Source organism: Diplotaxodon limnothrissa, linkage group LG23 (assembly GCF_057381915.1).
Source record: "Diplotaxodon limnothrissa isolate DT_005_m linkage group LG23, D_limnothrissa_male_GT1.1, whole genome shotgun sequence".
NCBI classification, from domain to species: Eukaryota; Metazoa; Chordata; class Actinopteri; order Cichliformes; family Cichlidae; genus Diplotaxodon; species Diplotaxodon limnothrissa.
The window spans coordinates 13,606,657-13,625,243 of NC_140617.1; the positions used below are offsets into that span (position 1 = coordinate 13,606,657).

Consider the following 18,587-nt stretch of genomic DNA (forward strand, 5'->3'; position numbering starts at 1 on the left):
AAAACAAAACAAAACACGAACTTAATAAAAATGACTTTTAAATTATATTTATTTATTTTATTTAGCAGAAAAAAATGCACAATGCAAAGACAGCTGGTACCATAGTCGCTGTAATTACATTTCTGTAATTATGAATTTGTTTGTCTGTAATTTGTTTTTTCAGAATTTATTTGTATTTTTGCTTGAACTTTGTCATTTTGGGATTTTTGTTTTCAACTACAGACAGTTACTGTATAACATGAAAGGTAAGGAAAACCATGATAGGGCCTTCTAATTCCCAAATACTCAGGGTGGAAAACACAGCAACCGCTGGTGTTATTTCAGTCATATTTTAAAGTCAACATATGTGTAAAATATTTGCAGTGGAGTACATTCACACACTTGGACTTCATCAGAGACTTTGCTCTTCTCTCCTCAGCCAGTTCCAAAAGAGTTACCAACTAAACCAACAGAACTGGCTAGGCTGTTAGCCTCAACATCTACACCAAGAAAACACAGCCAATGTACACCAACACATGTCTTCAACCATGTCTATAACTATTGGTGACTATTCCCCAAATATGCAGCATCTTCCAGCCAAACAAATACTCAAACATGGAGCTGCACAGAAGAACTGGGGTGTGTAAACATGTGTCATGAAATAAAGATGAGTTTTAAGGTGGGTAGAACATGTAGTAAGCATGACCCTTTGATGGAAAGAGGAAGAAAGGCTGATCAGAGATGAGTGTGCTGGCTGAGCTACAATAGCTGGGTCTCTGATGGGAACAGGAGCAAAGGCAGAGGCACAAAAGCGAGATGGGTGGAGGTTACAGGCTGCAGCCTTACGACAATGAAGAGGCGTAGTAGTAGAAGCAGTTTGTACTAAAAGTGCACATCAGGAACTGTGCCACCTCACCTTTTTAGTCACAGCTGATTAAAGAGAAAATGTAGATGTATTTCCAATAACACCAAGCCAGAAAGTCCCCTTGAATAAATTGCAAGTCTCAGACTGCCTGCAGTTCCTTTAGGGACCAGCAGATGGAGGCAAATCACTGCAGTGTGACCGGTCTGGTCCTCGCAGCAGATTGTAGCAGCCTACACTCCAAGTTTTAAAAGCAGTCATTTGTGACGTGACATAAAACACACACACACAACATGTAATTCAAGCTTTAATATTGGAATTCATTGGAGCATCATTTGCACATATTAAAGGCAAACATGTCTGTGCAAGATAATACTGTGCGGTAAACATTCATCAGCTACTGTATAGTGTAAAAACTCCAAATGAAATGTAACAGTTAATTTAGAAGCAGGTTTCAGGTTCAAACTTACGTTCCAATGCGAGCTTTGCAGAAATCCAAGAAACTAAAAAATGAGTTTACATACATTTGAAGGCTGAGTTAGACACTGGTACACCCATTTAATGTCTCACTAGCACTCAGATAAGTAGATAACTAAGCTAACTACAAGCTAGTTAGCTTAGCTTAGCATAAAGACTGGAAATAAAGGGGAACTGCTAGCCCGGCTCAGTCTAACTTACAAAGTGAGTTTTTGAGGATGACAGGCATATGAATTTTTTAGACCTTTGGACAGGTGCAAAGCTAAGCCAACTGACTTCTCTATGATGACAGCACAGATATGTGATTGTCCTCTAAAATGAGAGACAAGGGTTTTTAAAAAATATTTCCAGAAATGCAGCCAGGAAGCTGTACCTCTCAGTCTCACTTCACAGGGCGACCCGTCTTGGAAACGTCTGGATGCACAAAAAAAAGACAAAGAGATGTCATTTAGTGTATTATAGCTGTCTGGAAACCTGAGTAGGTTCCTTGCTGTCTTTGCGAGACTCACCAGGTCTTCCTGGTGGTCTGTGTTTGCTGGTGAGCTCTGAGGTGTCTCTGTAGTCTCTTGGTTTGGGGGTCTGGGGCTCTGGCACACCCGGTCGGGACTTAGCAGGCAAAGGAGGGCGGCTTAGGCCCATCCCGCCTTCTGAGCGTGAGGGCACCACTGGTTTCTTTTGTGATGGGGGATGCAGGCTGACTGGTGTTGGAGGCTGAGGTTTGTTCTCAGAGCAGGTGAAGGAGCGGTTGCGTGGGGTGGGCACCGGAGGGCGATCGGTATCTCCGTCTGCTGTTTTGGAGGATCCAAATAGCACATCTGGGGGTATGAGAAGGTCCTTCTGTTGTTGGTCTTGGTCTTTAGACCGACCATGTGATTTGGTCACTGAACCATACAACGGGTTGTCAAACATCTCTGACGTCTTTCCGTTCTCACCCCTGTCAGAGAAATCATAAGTTAATGACATCGGTTTCATTTTCTATAGAATCAGATCAGATAAAGGTTTAGAGGTATTTTTAGAAATGAAACTGAAGTGTCTTCAAACCAGAAAGAGGCTAACACTTACACAGAAGCAGGCTTTCCCGTGGGGCTGCGTGTGCTCACATCGTAACCCTTCTTTGGCTCTTTTCCGGCTTGTCCACCACAGGGAACATTTCGCGGTGGCATGCTGTAACTCCAGCCTTTATCTATCACATTCCCACCTCTGAATGACACTCCCATGTAATTGGGGTTAGAAATATCATGTGGTTGGTTGCTACAAGACCTGTTAACCAGAAAAAAGAAGAAGAAAAGAAAAGAAAAATCACACTGAGTAGTTTTGATGGTCCAAACCAGCAATCAAAATTAATCAGGCAACAGAAAAACTTGAATCGCAGTCTCATAGCTGCGATTTATGCCACCAGCATGACAGTGGATTGTTTTGCTTCTCTTAACTTTGATTCACCTTCTCCCCAGAGCACACTCCGTCTCTCCAGCATCTCTTCCACCTGCTCCCAGCTCTCACTAAAGATCACAGTCTTATCTGCAAATATCACGTATACAACGACCGCCTGACCTCATCTGTCAGCCTCTCCATCAGCACTGCAAACAAGAAGGAGCTCAGAGCTGATCTCTGATGTAATCCCACCCCCACCATGAGCCCATCAGTACCACAGTTCCTGTCTTGGCACCCTATCATCAGCCTATCATATTCTCTGATCCGCAAAGGCACAGTGCAGCTCGCCCTGACCTTCCCATCCACACTTCTCCATCAACATCTTAAAACAAACATCCCATCTGTAGAGCTCTTTCTCAGCATGAAGCTGCTGTTGTTCACTGATCATCGCCTCTTTTCTTAACTAGCTTCAACAACTTTCTCCCTTATCTTCATGGTATGGCACATCATCTTTATCCCCCTGTAGTTAGAGATCTGCACGTCACCCTTGTTCTTGAAAATTGGTGCTGGTTAACCTCTTCTCCCTTCCTCGGTCATTCTCTCACTTTGCAGGATGATGTGAAACAATCTGGTGAGAAAGTCCCCTGTCCTCCATCTTCACACCTCCACAGCTATGTCATCAGGACCAAAGGATACGTCCAACACCTTCCTAGAAGTTTCCCTCACTACTTCTTCATTACTCTACTTTTCCAGTCATTTGTAACTCTTCCCTACCACCCAGAGCCTGTCTCAACTCCAGCCTGAACTCTACGCATCATTCTTCCACCATTTAATCCCTAGCCCTGTCTTCACTTACTTCCTCTTCTTGATTTTCAAAGTCATCCTACAGCCACCCATCAGATGATTGTGAGAAAACAGCAATATATGATGTCCCGTATATCGCAAAGATTCAAAAGTATTAAACATGGATCAACTTCCGTGCAACAGGCTCATCTGTGTCACAAAACTTTCTCCCACAGTCATATTTTAACACTTGTAAGTGTGGTTTATGGCTGTAAATTCAATTTAAACTCCGGTGTGCACATGTTCCATATGATAGTCTTTACAGATGGACACTGATCAAACATTTTCAGGTTCTGAAGAGGTTTTTCAAACTCTTTGAATGACTTTAATCATAGAGGGCGATCATAAGCTACACAAAAATGTTGACCATATTAGACCTATCCCACAGGGTGATTAGAGAAATTAACCATATTACACTTTTTGAAGCTTTCTCAAAGCTTTGTCAAAGAAAGACATCGAACTGGTGATGCTCCAAGTCAGGTACAGAAAAAAAAATCTGTGCTGAATAAAACTTTGACTTTTTGCCAGTGTGCGTAAAACTCATTTGTTTGCAGCGGTTAAATATGTTTTTCAGCTGTGATGGGTTAAAAATGCTGGAAAAATCTTCACAGCAAAAAGATAAATTTCTGCATGACTTCATTCAATAAATTGAAGTTATTTTCCTGAAATAAAACAACTGATTTTGAGGGTGAGAATGTTTTTCGGATGTGGTTGATTTTATACGTAACGAGCCATGACAGAACATGAGGGAATGCATAACAGGTTCACAAAACCCCCCCAAATCTTACTTATTGAGGTCTCCAGATTTGCCTTTTGAGGCGATGGGGTCATCCCTTTCAATTTTGATGAAATCTGAAAAAACAACCAAAATGAGAACAAAGCTTCAAGAACCGAAGAAGAAAAAAATCGAACAAATACGTCCTGTGTCGAAGCTCAGCCTCACCGTATAGCTTCTCGGTGGGCTTGCCCTCAGAGGTGCGTAGCTGGATGCCACCTGTCAGTGTTCCCGTCTTCTCCCCGTGGTGAGTCAGTGTGATCTGAAACTCGGTGTAGCTGATCTCAGCGGCTCGCAGCGCGACACAGCCCTCTCCTTTAGGGATAACACACCAGCAAACTGTAAGCGCTGCTGAGCCCACCGTATCCAAATTGCAAGCTGTAATGCGAGCTCATTACCGTACGACTCGTCGCTGTCCGTCGACTTCACGCATATCAGGATGTGCTGGTCCAGAAGGTACTCAGGGTCAGAGATGATAGGGGTCAGCTTTAAAAGACAGAAACAATGACTATGAATAACGACTGACTGATGCCATAACTAAGTAGTGTGTGCTGTGAGCTGTGTCTGTGGTTTACCTCTACTTGGTTGCCAAACCAAACTTTTATAGACCCATCGGAGTGCTCGCTGTTCTCTCCCTCTGTAGTCTTTACAGTTTCTGTTGGAAATGCTTGCTTTTAGTCATTGTAGCCCGTTTGATGAGACACTTCACCCAATATTCATGCATACATACATGCATGCTCTGGCCTGCAGTGCTGTTTATTCATATTGATAGTTTTTGGTGTAACCTTTTTCCCTTTGTTTTGAGAAGTCTACTGCAAAGATCTTGGCTGTGCATGACATCAGTAAGAGTAGATAACATATAATCTCAGGCACAGCGAAGGTGGGCTTCAAGGTTAAAACAGTTCATTTCAAGCATGAATAAAATATAAATAAATAAATAAAAAATTAAAAGATTATTTTGCATTGTGAACAATGCAAAGCTCCTCTAGTAGAGTCCCAGAATAAGAGCATGGAACTGGAAAGGAGAGGAATTGGTCTACTTTAAATAGAGTAAGCAGTTTAATGTAGGAAGTATTTTCTCTCTAGTGTCTACACACATCGACCAGAAGAAGTGTGCAGCTAGCTGACACGGCAGTATTAATGTTTACATCCTGTCACACTGTGAGCAGCGGCTTCTCGGCACGGGTAGGTGCACACTGATTTCTGCACAGTGGTACTACGAGTGGGTGTAGCTCACCAAAGAGAAAACAACTCCCAGGAGAATTTTCTCACAGCCAGGCTTGTGGGGGATTTTTGAGTAATAAAGTTGTGGTTTCAGGAAAGTGTATTTGTCACCTGGTGGCAGGATTCTTTGTATTTTTACAGATTTGAGAGTTTAGTGTTTGCTTTTTCAATTTGTTTCCCTTTGAGTGCCATCAGTGTCCATTGCATTCTGACTGTGACTCATAGACAGCACTTACAGTCCAGAGGAAGCATGATTTTTATGTGATTTTGAGGCAAACTGTTCCTTTAAAGCAGAATCTAGTGAGATGCGGTCAATCAGAAAGAGGAAACCTACTCTCCAAGAAACTGGAATGGAATTCGATGAAGAACTTGGTCTTCGATTTTGTCGACAAGATGGCCACACAGTTCATGATCTGAATTCCACCAGGAGGCGCACTGCTGGGATCTGAAAAATAAAAGCGGCATCAGACTGCGGCTATTGAGCGGACTCATCTGTGGCGTAGGTTGGGTGGGGGGGTCATACCTTGTTTGGAAACGTACTGCGAGGCAACTCCAACTTCAAATGAGGCGAACACCGGGGAGTGGTCACTTGTCATGATGTTATTAGTGCACCCTGCAAGTTCACACAAACACTTATAAACACTTCTGTGCATATTTTACACATATTAAGCCTGAAAGGACGTCTCAGCTGCAGTTTCACTTCAATCTTTGGACACTTTTGCGTTCAAGGGTTTTTTTCTTATTTTCTAAGTGCGAAACAAAACGTGAAAACAAAAGAAGAAGAGCGCGAGGGCCACAGAGAATGAACATTAGAACAGTGGAAATCTGACTCTGATCAGTCAAAAATCAGAGGTTCTGAGAGATGCAGAGGAAGTAAATAGATGTTAATCTGCATTGTTCTACCTCAAAATATGGAGGAAAGGGTGTAGTTTGATGGTGGGATCATCATTTGTTTTTCAGTTGGACACAGAGTGCTGCATCAAATGTTCTGTGCTGGTTTGAGCTTAGAGTGAAACAAAAACAGCTAACAAAAGGTCAGTGTGTGTGTGTGGTCCTGGTGATGAGCTCATGAAGTTGGCTGAAGAAGTGACGAGCGTATAAACTGCATTTACATTTCATTTCATACACTTGATAGTAGCAAACTCTTGAATGAGCGGGTGTGTCAAACTTTAGTCTAGTACTGTACATTTTTATACATTATTGATCTATATATAAAATTAGTGAACGATTATTCTCTATATATTATAAAAGGTCTAACTTTAGGAAATGTTCATGGTTTTGCTACAGCTCAATGAAGACTGCAGTCAGCAGCAGCAGTTGAAAGATTAATACGATAAAATGGCTCATTATTTATTTTATGTAGGCACCAATAAGTTCATATTGGCTGCTTGGTCCAGTTAAAGACAGTTATTTGGAATTAATTAAGTGAGCTAAACTCTCTTTTTCCACACACACACACACACACACACACACACACACACACACACACACACACACACATATATATATATATATATATTAGGGGTGCAACGATACACAAAATTCATGGTTCAGTTCGATACTTTGTGTCATGGTTCGATATTTTTTCGATACAAAAAAATGTTCATGCCTTTTTAATTTGTCATATAAATATATATTTTAACTCAAAAGACAGAAACAATCACTCATCTTTGGAAAAGAGTTTATTACAGAGAAATGGCTCTTTCCAAAATAAAAGCTATATTCTTTTTATACGCTTCTTCTGGGCTATATTCTCAGCAGCCTATTAAACATATCAGGTCCCCATAAGGAGAATCATGTGCTAACGGCTATCTAAATGACTCGGGTAAAGTTTGTAGCATGCGTGCTTGTTGTTTTTGTCTGCTTCCACTTGTCTTTGCACTAGGATGATGTCGGCGTAAATGTGCAGTCATATTCATTGTGTTCCCACTAGTGCTGTCAGCGTTAATGTTGTTAAAATGACATTAACGGCATAACGCGGCAAATCTCTGTTAACGAGTTACCGCTGATCGCCCCGTGCGTGGGACTGGACGGCCAACACGTTAACAAGCTGACTGCGCTAACGCACTAGTTCCCACCAATTGAGCATTGCGTGGCACATCCAACATACTGTTTTTTTACTTTTGTCCATGACACGCTTATCATCAGGGTCATGCTTCACATGAAAACCAAGATAGTTCCAAAGGCCAGATCTGAATGAGGGTGGGGGAGGTTCAATTTCGGCTAGCGTTGAGGCAGTTGCCATGTTGCAACGAGCTTAGCTTCTGTCTTGCTAGCTTGCGCTGCGCTCAGTGGATCTGCACTCGACAGTGCAGCCTAGGCGGAGTAGTCGAACGCAGATTCACTGAGCGCTCAACACAGACAGCATCGTCAGAAGAAAAGTTGATAAAACAAATAAATTTTTTTGTATTGTTCATACATATGCCTACCGAACCGAAAGCACTGTATCGAACGGTTCAATATCGATACATGTGTTGTTGCACCCCTGGTATATATATACATCCCTGTATGTATAATATAGCCACAGAAAAAAAGGTTTAACAGAAGATTACTCACCGTATGCTTGGCAGACAACATGAACCAGAGGATATGACTTTCGTAGGACGCGATCACACCAGGATGGCAAATTGTATTTTGTCTGTAGAGTTAAAATCATCTTAATTTTAATATCAATATAAAATACTTGAATTTTCAAATTGAAGACTGTAAAACAATTCAAGTATAACTCTACATAAATAGCCCAACATATAAGAAGCATGATGGGCAGTCATTTGTGGAAGAAACATGAGCAAATAGCCCTGCTAACGTGGATCGGTTCAAGAGATCGTGCTGCATGTTCAACCGTTTGCTATCAGTAAATGTGATTTTTGACTTTTCCTAAACTGTCGATGAAAGAATAATAAGCCAACAAAAATCCAAACCAAGAATATTCAACGATAGGTAACTTAAATTAAAATTAAATTCAAAAGATGAAACCTCATTAAAATGAAATAGGCTGTAAGTACACTAAAAGTATGTAGTTAAAATTAAGAGTACGTTAAAACAAATAAAATTAAATTTTATGCATAATAAGAAACTAATAACATTCGAACATGATGAAGTGAATAAAATAATTTGGGATTAAATTAAAAAAAATTACAGCAATGAAGCAGATAAAATTAAAAGTCTCAGTGAAGTGACCGTGATGCATAGTAGGGGAACAGAGATGTGATAAAACGTGAGCTTACCCCTGTCGCTTTGGCCTTTGTGTAGGCGTACCTCTCTCGTGTGTCTCTTTCAAATCGATACGTGGGCGCGAATGTGATTTCTTCTTCAGCTACAATCAAAATAGAATAAAACCCGTATGTATGCAAACACAATTATAAGAAAAAGGACAGTGTTTTGCAGAAAATCCCAAGCATGGCAACAACAGTGAAGACACTTCTTTCTGCTGTATGCCTACATGTACTGATCAGTATTCATCAAAGCTCACCAAAATGCAAGAAGACCTTGCTCTCTTTCCTCTCCATGCTGAGCTGGTCTTTGGTGAGCAGTTCCTGGTACTGCTGCTGTTTGATCTTTGACACAATGTTTTCAGCTTCCTGTGAAGGGAACAGGGGAAAGTAGTGACTGGAAGTGTTAGCAGCTGAGAGCTCAGACACCTGACAACCAGCAGGGTTTAAAAAAAACAAAAACATAACCATGCATCTGAGAGAAAAACCACAACAAAGCAAAGTCCATGAATCTGTATGTAAAGTAGATATAAAACAAGGTTTATGACTTACAGAAGATGGCATTTCAACGCGGTAGTTCAGATCTCCAAGCCAGAAGAGGTGCGTGAAGCGATGTGTGATGTCAAACGGATTAAGCTTCTTGTCTCCTAGATTCAGAAATCTCAGGATGCTGGCATAGTTTTGATTCCGTCTGCAAATACAGCAAAATATATTGGAGTAACATCAAAAATGTGAGGAATCAGTGGAGGAAGCAATAAAGTTTTCTGTTTCTACTGCCATTTAGCAAAACGTTGACTTTTAAAGCAAGGCTTCAGAAAGAGGAGGATACATATTCATCATTTATGTTGTCCAGGTTAAATATAGGTAAATAAATAAATAAAAAACATGAATAATTTTTAAAAATCCGACATGAAAAATGACAAAGATGGTTGCCATCGTGGCCGTGTGACTAGTATAAGGGGATGATGATGAGAGTAAAAAAGATGGAAAATAAATAATTTTTTTAAAAGTATAAAGTATAAAGATGGATGTAGCTTGCTGGGTTGAAAAGTGAAGCTAACATAGAATTGTCTTAAACATGGATGTTTTTCTAAAAACCAACAGGGGGCGACTTCTGCGGTTGCCAAAAAAAGACTTGTGATTGTGTTTAAGACAGCCGCCGCCGACTCCCACTGTAACCTCAGTGAACACTCGCCTGAAGGCTTCACAGGCTCAGTCTCTAGTTTCAGATAATATTGAATAAAACAGCTGTTTTATTTTTTAAATTAGTCAGAAAGGATGTTCATCCAGGGTAACAGCTAGGCAAATACACAGATAATATGAAGGATGGACATGGGTACTGTGATGTCACTCGCTGGTTTGTAAAGTTCCATTTTGAAACCTTGAGATGAGCGTTTTCACCAACGCCATCTTGGCTGCAAAAAACCCAGAGTGATGAAGGGCACGGTACTGATTTTGAAGCCACGCACTTGGTTAGTGACTTATAAGCCATTAGGCGATGAGCATTATTTAGTGGTTGCCTTTAAACGTTTTGCACATGTGTGTTTCACAACTCTCACTGAATCGCCCTGCAGACGATTATTTATTGGTGCTTTGCTTTAGCTGAGTGCTTAGAACTACTAGTGAGTATTTGCCGTTTCCTATTGGTAGGAGTATTTTTAGTTGAAACATTTGTTTTCAGCGCTTTTGGTTTGCTGACATCTTTATTTTGTTGTGTATTTTAAATTCTTTCATAACAAATGGTAAATGGACACCTCGGGCTCTATCTGAGCACTCATAGCGCTTTGTACAACTTGCCTCATTCACCCATATTCAAGGGCTTTTTCCCCCCCATGGTTTTTCTACTTACTCTCCAACATTCACACACACATTCAAACACATTCTCAGGGTTCGTATCTTTCCCAGGGATATTTGGTATACAGACTGGTTCAGGCAGGGATTGAACCACCAGCCTACCAATTAGTAGATGACCTGAATGGACTTTTCATTTTTACTCCCATCCTCCCCTAGTTCATTTTTGGAAAGTTAGCATTATTTTAGCAGTTCTGGATCCAGATCTGGACGAAACCCCAAATTGTTGGTCTGAGGCAAGAAAAATAACAAATGTTTCCAAAAATGCAGTAGCTAGGGCAGTAATCAAGCGTTGCGATCAAATGTTGCAACGTTAATTTCTGATAATCGTGCAAATTGTTGTGTTTGATTAGAATAACTGTGGTCTGTCCAAATAAATACATACTGCACACAGTGCACAACATGAAAATGTACTAGATTGAGTATACCTACCAAGCTGCAGCTCATTTTGTCATGCAGAATGCTTGTTAAGTTGACCATACAAGCACTCAAACCTCAAGGTTCTTTTTATAGGTTAAGGTAAAGGTCCTACAATATTTAGCAGCTAGCACAATTTAACTGCTAAGCTAATATTTAACAGATAATGTTAACTGTTTTTGCAAAGACGATTAAAAAAAGTGTTTCTGGCTACATTTTGTCAATGTCAGCAGCAGGCTAAAACCAAATTGTGCTGATTGTTAGGCACATTTACATTTCCTGCTTTCCATTTACTGAACTGCTAAGTTTCTGTTAGGAAGTAGTGAATAATTGAACAGGGGGGTATTTTGCACATGTCACTAGACAATTAGGATTTTTACCTCCCCATCCATCATTGAAATGACACCTTTGTTGATATCTGCATCGGGTTTTCCCTGAAGAGGCTATAAAAATGCTAGCGCATTTCAAAGAGATTTGTGACTTCTATCAAAGGAAAGCCGCAAAGAGTTGAGTTTAATTTGTTTAAGCCTAGATACATTTTTTGTTGATAAATGTCCGGGGTATTGCCTTAACTAAAGGCAAACCAATCATGGTTATTTGCATAGTTACCCTCAAAGGTTAATTTTGAGCCCAGGAACCCTGTGTATATGTATGTTGTATATGTTTATATGATGTTACCAATCAATTCAAACTTTTTAAAGATACTTTGAAAAGTGTAACTTTCTCCTCACCTGAGCTTCTTCTCACTTCCAGAGGTCAGATGACTGTTGACAAAGCCAAAAGATGTCCCATTGAACATGAAGGACACTCCTACTGCGCCCTTGTTTCCTGCAATTGAAACCAGTAAACACTGATGGGTCATTTTTCTGTGAACTTTTATGAGCAATCATTACAGGCCTCAAGGAGAAGTGGAACTGCTTACCCAAGGTGTTGGCGATTCCTGTCTTCACGCTGTCTGAAAAAACATGAGAGATCCTGTTTTCATGCTCAGGCTTGGCCAGGACCACGATACGAATATTCCACAGTGTGTGAATTGCCACCTGGATGTTTGGAGATGTTTAGAATATTTGATTCATTAGTGCTTTGTGTTTGCATTCAGCTACAAATTCAAAACTTTGCCACAGTTACTCACTTGTTTAAAGCTAATGTTTGTGATGTTCCTCAGGACACCTTTCACTGTATCTGCCCATTCTCGCTCACCCAAAGGATCCTCCTGAGTCCCAATGACATAAAAATCATGTGGAATATGATCTGCTGTGTCATCTTGTGTCTTCCCTTGGCCCTTACACTGAAACCAGGAGTTGATGTTCGGGGGAGGGCCGGCATTTCCTGTAGGTTTGCAGATCCGTTTTTATATTATATACAGTTAAGTTAACTGAAGCACTGAATTCTGTATGACATCACTGTTACCCATGTTCCAGGTGCCAACAAACACTGTGATCATGTCTGGTTCAGGCTTTTCTGAGTGTTTGTTTTTCATTTGCTGAAGCAGCTGACAGAAGCCCTCTCTTTTCTGGATTCACAAGACAACAAAACACATCACATTTAATGAAGTGCACATGACTGAGGTCAGAATAGGGAGCATTGCCTTTAAAAAGACGCTTACCTTTGTGTCATCAAACACAAACTCTTTCCGCAGAACTTTTTCTTTCTCCGTCTCCACCGCAATGACCAGCTTGGCGTGCATTTTCTGGGATTTCACCAACTGCAGGACTGATGGATAAGAGCAGTATTCTTATTAAGTTAAGTGCTTTTGATAGTTGAAAGTAGTTCTTGACATTTGTTTTCACACATGCTATTTGCACTTGCTGCAGAGAAGGTGCAACTTCCAGGCTGAAGAATCAAGCACAAAGTCTGCAGCTCCTTTAATGAGGCTGTCTCAAAAATCAAGGGACTCTTCATAGACACTGTTGTTAAAACATCAAGTTTCACAGCAGTAATAAACATTTTTTTCCACTTCCAATAAACAAAAATACCTCCCATCTGTTCTCTTTTACTTATCCTTATCAGGGTTGTGAGAGGACTTGAATCTTATCCCAGCTATCATAGGGCGAGAGGTGAGGTCACCCTGGGCAGATCGCCAGTCTGTCCCCCCTTCACAACAACTCCGGTGAATTGATTTTTTCAAACTCATCTATCTGCTTCTTTGATTGTGCGTTCACTATCTGTCAGGCTTCACCTTTACTAACTGTAGTCACTTAACTGGATCTCTTAGCACTCATAAAAATCTTTGCTACATCGCTTCAGTTTATGTATATGAATACAGCAAAATGAACAAACTTGCAACAGAGTCATTCTCTTCTCCAAAACTGGCCACTTCTGGCCAAAAAGCTCAACTTGAGGATTAAAAACAAAGAGTCCAAAACGAATACATAACATTAGGGTGGCTACATTCATCTTTTATACTGTCTGTAGTAGCACGCACCAGTGGTCCATGTATGACGTTTTCTACATAATGATTTTTAAGGCTTACTGACTGATTAAAACTCTTATGACTACAAGTCCCACTTTATCTGTCTATTAGCATGGAAAAATTGCTTTTGTGGCACTACTTAAAGTTCCTAATTTCTTAAGATACTGACCCGAGTCAAATGTACCACCTGAATACATTTTTCTGAACTTTACAAACTCAAAGATGTTCTTATATATCGTTAGCTTCATAGCATAAGTGCCTAAGTCATTGACTTAGTCAAATGACTTAGGCAATTATGCTATGAAGCTAACGATATAATTAGTAATTTAGAAAACAATAACTGTAACTGCTTCCTCCAATGAACCAGGCTAATGTACCTTCTCTGTGGTCTCACACGTGTAAGAGCAATCTTCTAACGATTAGCGTGTTCTTGAAATATGTCAGAATGTTTGATTCTAATAATAAATGTTCCATTCTGGTAGCTAATTACTCCAAAATAAAGACCAAGTGAAAAACATTGCTTCTTTTCTTTGCAAAACAGCAGGACAGAGCACAGGGTAAAATACAAAAGCTCTGGTGGACACTATAGGCACTGTAGCCATTTAGTCGAGTCTAGAAAATATAGCAAGATACTGTAAAATATTCCGCCAACACAGAACGCTGAGTTTAACACCTTTGTTTTTCTATTGTAACGTCAATAGAGACAAGGGATCACCAAATTTTATTAAAATCCTTCCAACAAAATTAAAAAAAGAAATCACCAAAGTGATTTTGAGATTAATCCGATTAAATTGATCATTCTGATGTTTGCATTTTGTGACAATCAATTGTTTGAGATAGAAATGAACTCCTCAAGTCCTTACTTTTATTGTGCACAAAGTATTTGTCTTCGGGTCCATCTTTTGACTTCTTAAAGTAGAGCTTCCCACTTTCAATGTCCACTTTCAGGAACATCTTTGTGGAAATACCAAGAGATTCTTGTTTGACCTACCAGTGAAAGAAGAAATCGATCAAATAAACCATACACACGTATGACAAATGTTATGTAGACATAAGTACTAAAGAAAGCACCTCAAACGTAACGATTGGTATGAGAGATTTCCGTGGGCCCGCATCAAATCCAACATACTCAAAAACAGAACCTTTAACCTGAAAAAAGGAAGCAGAGTCGTCCTTTGTAATATCTTATAACATTTTCTATTATCATATAAAAAGCTGTTGTTAAAACATATTACAGTACTTTACCTTATCTTCTATCGAGTAGAGCAGTTTTGTTAGTTGCTCAAGTCTACAGGACACAGGACCCGAATCACAGAAATTCTGAAAATAAGGAGGAAATACATGAAGAGAGCAGCTTTTTAAGCGCTGATAATACTGCAAAGGATTATGGGTGCCACCAACTTGTTTTGGTCCAATCCCTGGAGAGAGCTGTTGGTCGAGCGTTCTGTGAAACACCTCCAGAGTTGGCATGACGCGGGAAATTTCACTGCCTCGCAAAAAAGTTCAGCGCGTGGGTCAATCAACCCAATCCATTCAAGTGTATGTAATATTACACATTCCATTAAATGGACACCATACCTGTTTAGGTTCTTGCAGACTGCCATTATAAGCTTCTTGAGGCCAGGCAGGTTAGGGTTACCGTTTTGAACTTGTTCAGCATCTAAGCAGACTGAAGTCCTGAAGTATTCTTGGATGGCCATTTCATGCTCTTCTGGTAAGCTGGAGACATAAGAGAAATGTAAATTAAAACACTTCTAGTCTCAGTTAGCTTCAGGAAAATTCATATTAGTAATTGTTTTGGAAAGTTTGGTGCCGAATGCCTAAATTCTACTTTTATAGTGCTGTTGTAGGTACAAGAGACATTGCAACTGTCTGTAATTGTGACCATACATGGACAAGTCCATATGCTGCAGTTTCGCCAGGTATATGTCTGATAAGGATTTGGAGGCTTGCTCTGAAGTCTTGGAGTCACCGTCCTTTACATCAAGTGGGATGTTTCTGGGTGGGAGCTGTGGAGGATGACTGTTTTGTTCTGCAGAATAGACATAAAGTGTGTTTAGGACAAACCATACTTTCTCATCCATATCAAAACCAATATAGAGACAAAGTGAAGTTTTTGACCTGGCTCCTCTTCTACCTCCTCCTCCCACTGGACAGAGTACTGCAGGTGGGTGACTAAACCCATGTTGGGGCTATAATACGCCTCCACCAGCTCAGGTAGCATTGTGAAGAACCTAATAGGCACTCCTTCAGATGCCTGCAGAGCAGATAACAGCAAACATTTTTTTTAATCACTCTTTGTAAACAAAAGGATGAATTTTGTTGTTGTTACCAAAGCAGATGACATAACCTGTAAGTGTTACTTCCCATATGATGTCAGACCTGTCTACTGTCTGCGGTATTTTCCAGTTGCATTCTAAGACATTCCTTTGTAATTTTGCAATTTATTTCATTTAAAAGAACATATTATTACCCATAAATCATCAGCTATTTTAAGGAAGTAAACATATCCCTGCTCTGTCATAAGAATTAAATCGTACACTTAAACCATTAACAGAAATAGGTTTTAAAAACTATAGTCCCTTAAATAGGTTTGGTTTCTCTATATAGCTACATTGCATTTAGTCTCTTGTGCGGCTCGTAAAACTCAATTGTGAAACTTGCAGTCATTGGGCAGTTACATTATTTTAAAGCACTTTCTTTAAACTAAACTGCACAGGTGTACATTATTACCTCATCTAACAAGTTTTTAAAAGCACGAAATGGTCACATTTTACCTGGCACGTTAGAAGGTAACAGTGCTGACTTATCGTTTCCTAGAAACCTGACACGTTGCTACTTCATACCAGTAAACTTATTTCAGGACTCAGCACATTTTGCTGTTACAGAATTTCTATCTAAGGCCACGGGTTTGCATAGCAATTATACATAGCTGTTATGTCAGTGCATAAATCAGTCATTTAGAAGCTCTCTAGCATTTTCACCTTTTTTTTAATAATTACAGTATTTAAAAAAAACATACAGATGATACTCTGTTCAATCTTTCTGTCAAGCCCAAGGTGTTTATATCCTCTCTGTGGGGCCTGTTAGTTTTCTAATCTCTTCAGACTTACACTGCAAAGCTGACACTGAACAAATACCAAGATAATGAAGCATCTGCTGATCTGCTTCTGATCAGATTGAGTCTTGCTTTTATCATTGCCAACTAATTTACTGCAAAACTCTTAGTTCCTGCTTCAGTTTCTGTACTGGCTCATTGTAGGGTAGTTCGCCAATGGCAGATTAAATACAAATGAGAAGCAGGCATTTGTCATTTGCTGAACCATAAAGTCTCTTTTCTATAGATTTAAAAATCATAGTAAATAACAGAGGTATTTATGGCTTTTTTAGGGTGATGTTGTTGTGCTCCCAGTCTGTAATCCTAAGTCTGTAAATTTTACATTTTAAGGCTTTTAAATTACTATCAGTGTAGCTTTGTGAGGCAATGATATTTAGTGTATAATAAGAGAATATGTTTTAAACTGCAGCCTTGTAAGCAGCTCTGAGTTACTGAGCTAACAGACAGTTTTGTGCTGAAATCTGTATGCCTGCATGCTAACATTCAACAGAGACTACCTGCTGATGTTTAACATGTCATCTTTATTCTTTTAGTTAATGCTCATACCTCCAAGCTGAAGCTATTAATACTTATTAATACTGGGGGTATTCGATCATCAGATTGAAATTCAACTATAATGATGCATTATTGTGTTTATTAAATTTTATTCTAATCAATCTGATAACTGGAAACGTCACACGTGCGCGGTCATACACCAAAAATACATGCGGCTTCAGATTCTAGTGATCTTGAAAGTCATTTACGCATTCATCTCGCCTGTTGTTAGGATACTTCAGTCTGGGTCAAAGTGGTGGACAGTAAATACATGTGTGGGCTTACATCTTTAATTAGGTTACAACTGAGCATTGCACTAGCAATGTGTGACTAATACTTTTGAAAATATCATTTCATCTTCACAGTAACTATAATAACTCATCTGGGTTCGGACCAGAACGATGGAAACTGTGAACCCACCTGGACAGAGAGCTTCTTGTCTTCATTTGGCAGGATTCTGTATGTGTACACACAGTTCTGATATCTGTGGATCAAATAAATGCAAATGTCTGTGGTTGGAACATGGAATGAATGTAAGGTGAAGAAACAAGCGGATTCAATGTGTTGAGTGAGCAGTTGGAATCATTTTTAAATGAAGGTTACCCAATGGAAGATGATGTGCAGAGGGGAAAGGGTGGTGCTTTGTGGCTGCACTGTATGCAAATAAAAGGGAACTAGTCTTGTGTTGCAGTGTGTATGTGCAAAAAAAGAAAAAAAAATGTAATGTGATATGGTGAGACAGTTTTAGGAACTTTAACTAATAACTGTGTTATAGCTACAGTGCACAAACGATCATGTTTGGAATTGTGTTTCTTGAACAAAATATACAGTTTGACAACCAGATCGTGTCGATTCGATACGATTCACAGCTGGTGCTGCATGTCACGAAGGTTTAATGAAGTAGAAACATGAAGTATATGCAGGCATTTTAGAATCAACCGCGAGCCATAATAAAAAGAAACAATAACTTACAAAACACAGAGGGCATAGGCTCCCTGTATGGATTCACTGTCCCGGATGAGGAAGCTTCCATCTCTTGCTGCTTTGGAAAGTAGATCCTCAGCTTTGGATCGAGTTATATTGCCATGGTACCAAGGTTGATAACTTGGCATCCTGTTTTTCACCCAAGAGCTCGATCTCAGGAGCTTTGCATGTGATCTCAAAAAAAATGATCCCAGCAAAACAAAGTAGACTCAATTTTTCTTTCTGGCTATTTTCATCTTCTCATGGTGCATACTTTTTAGTTCTTTCTTTCACTTGTTCATCCACTGCCTCCGCAAATTGTAAAAGGAAGCTGCTACTAGCTCAGCCCTGAACTTCCTCATTTGTCAAGTTAAAGAGAGGAGGGCCCTAGTGCCTTCACTCGGCCTCTTCTTTAACATAGCCGCACAGCTGTAAAATGGAAATACACACTTTTGTTTGCACAGTAGAAATCTTTATCACCTTACACGAATGATTAACCAGCATACCTAACCTCTTTGGTTTACTTGTTCATGTGAACTTTCAGAAAA

General features: G+C 39.8%; 1 protein-coding gene across 1 annotated transcript; it reads right to left on the reverse strand.

The window, feature by feature from the left end:
• Nucleotides 1-1,545: 1,545 nt before the first annotated feature.
• Nucleotides 1,546-18,387, reverse strand: inpp5d (inositol polyphosphate-5-phosphatase D). The gene is made up of 27 exons (XM_085348960.1): nt 18,049-18,387; nt 17,497-17,560; nt 15,546-15,681; nt 15,315-15,456; nt 15,003-15,143; nt 14,826-14,910; nt 14,670-14,744; nt 14,496-14,573; nt 14,288-14,411; nt 12,618-12,724; nt 12,422-12,524; nt 12,144-12,340; nt 11,934-12,051; nt 11,743-11,839; nt 9,296-9,434; nt 9,004-9,112; nt 8,759-8,847; nt 8,088-8,169; nt 6,055-6,144; nt 5,866-5,976; nt 4,883-4,962; nt 4,706-4,793; nt 4,476-4,622; nt 4,321-4,384; nt 2,381-2,578; nt 1,828-2,252; nt 1,546-1,732 (listed from the first exon to the last, which is right to left on the reverse strand). Exons 1-27 carry the CDS (start codon nt 18,186-18,188, stop codon nt 1,701-1,703), a joined length of 3,261 nt encoding a protein of 1,086 aa, XP_085205086.1. The 5' UTR covers nt 18,189-18,387; the 3' UTR covers nt 1,546-1,700.
• Between the last annotated feature and the right edge of the window lie 200 nt (nt 18,388-18,587).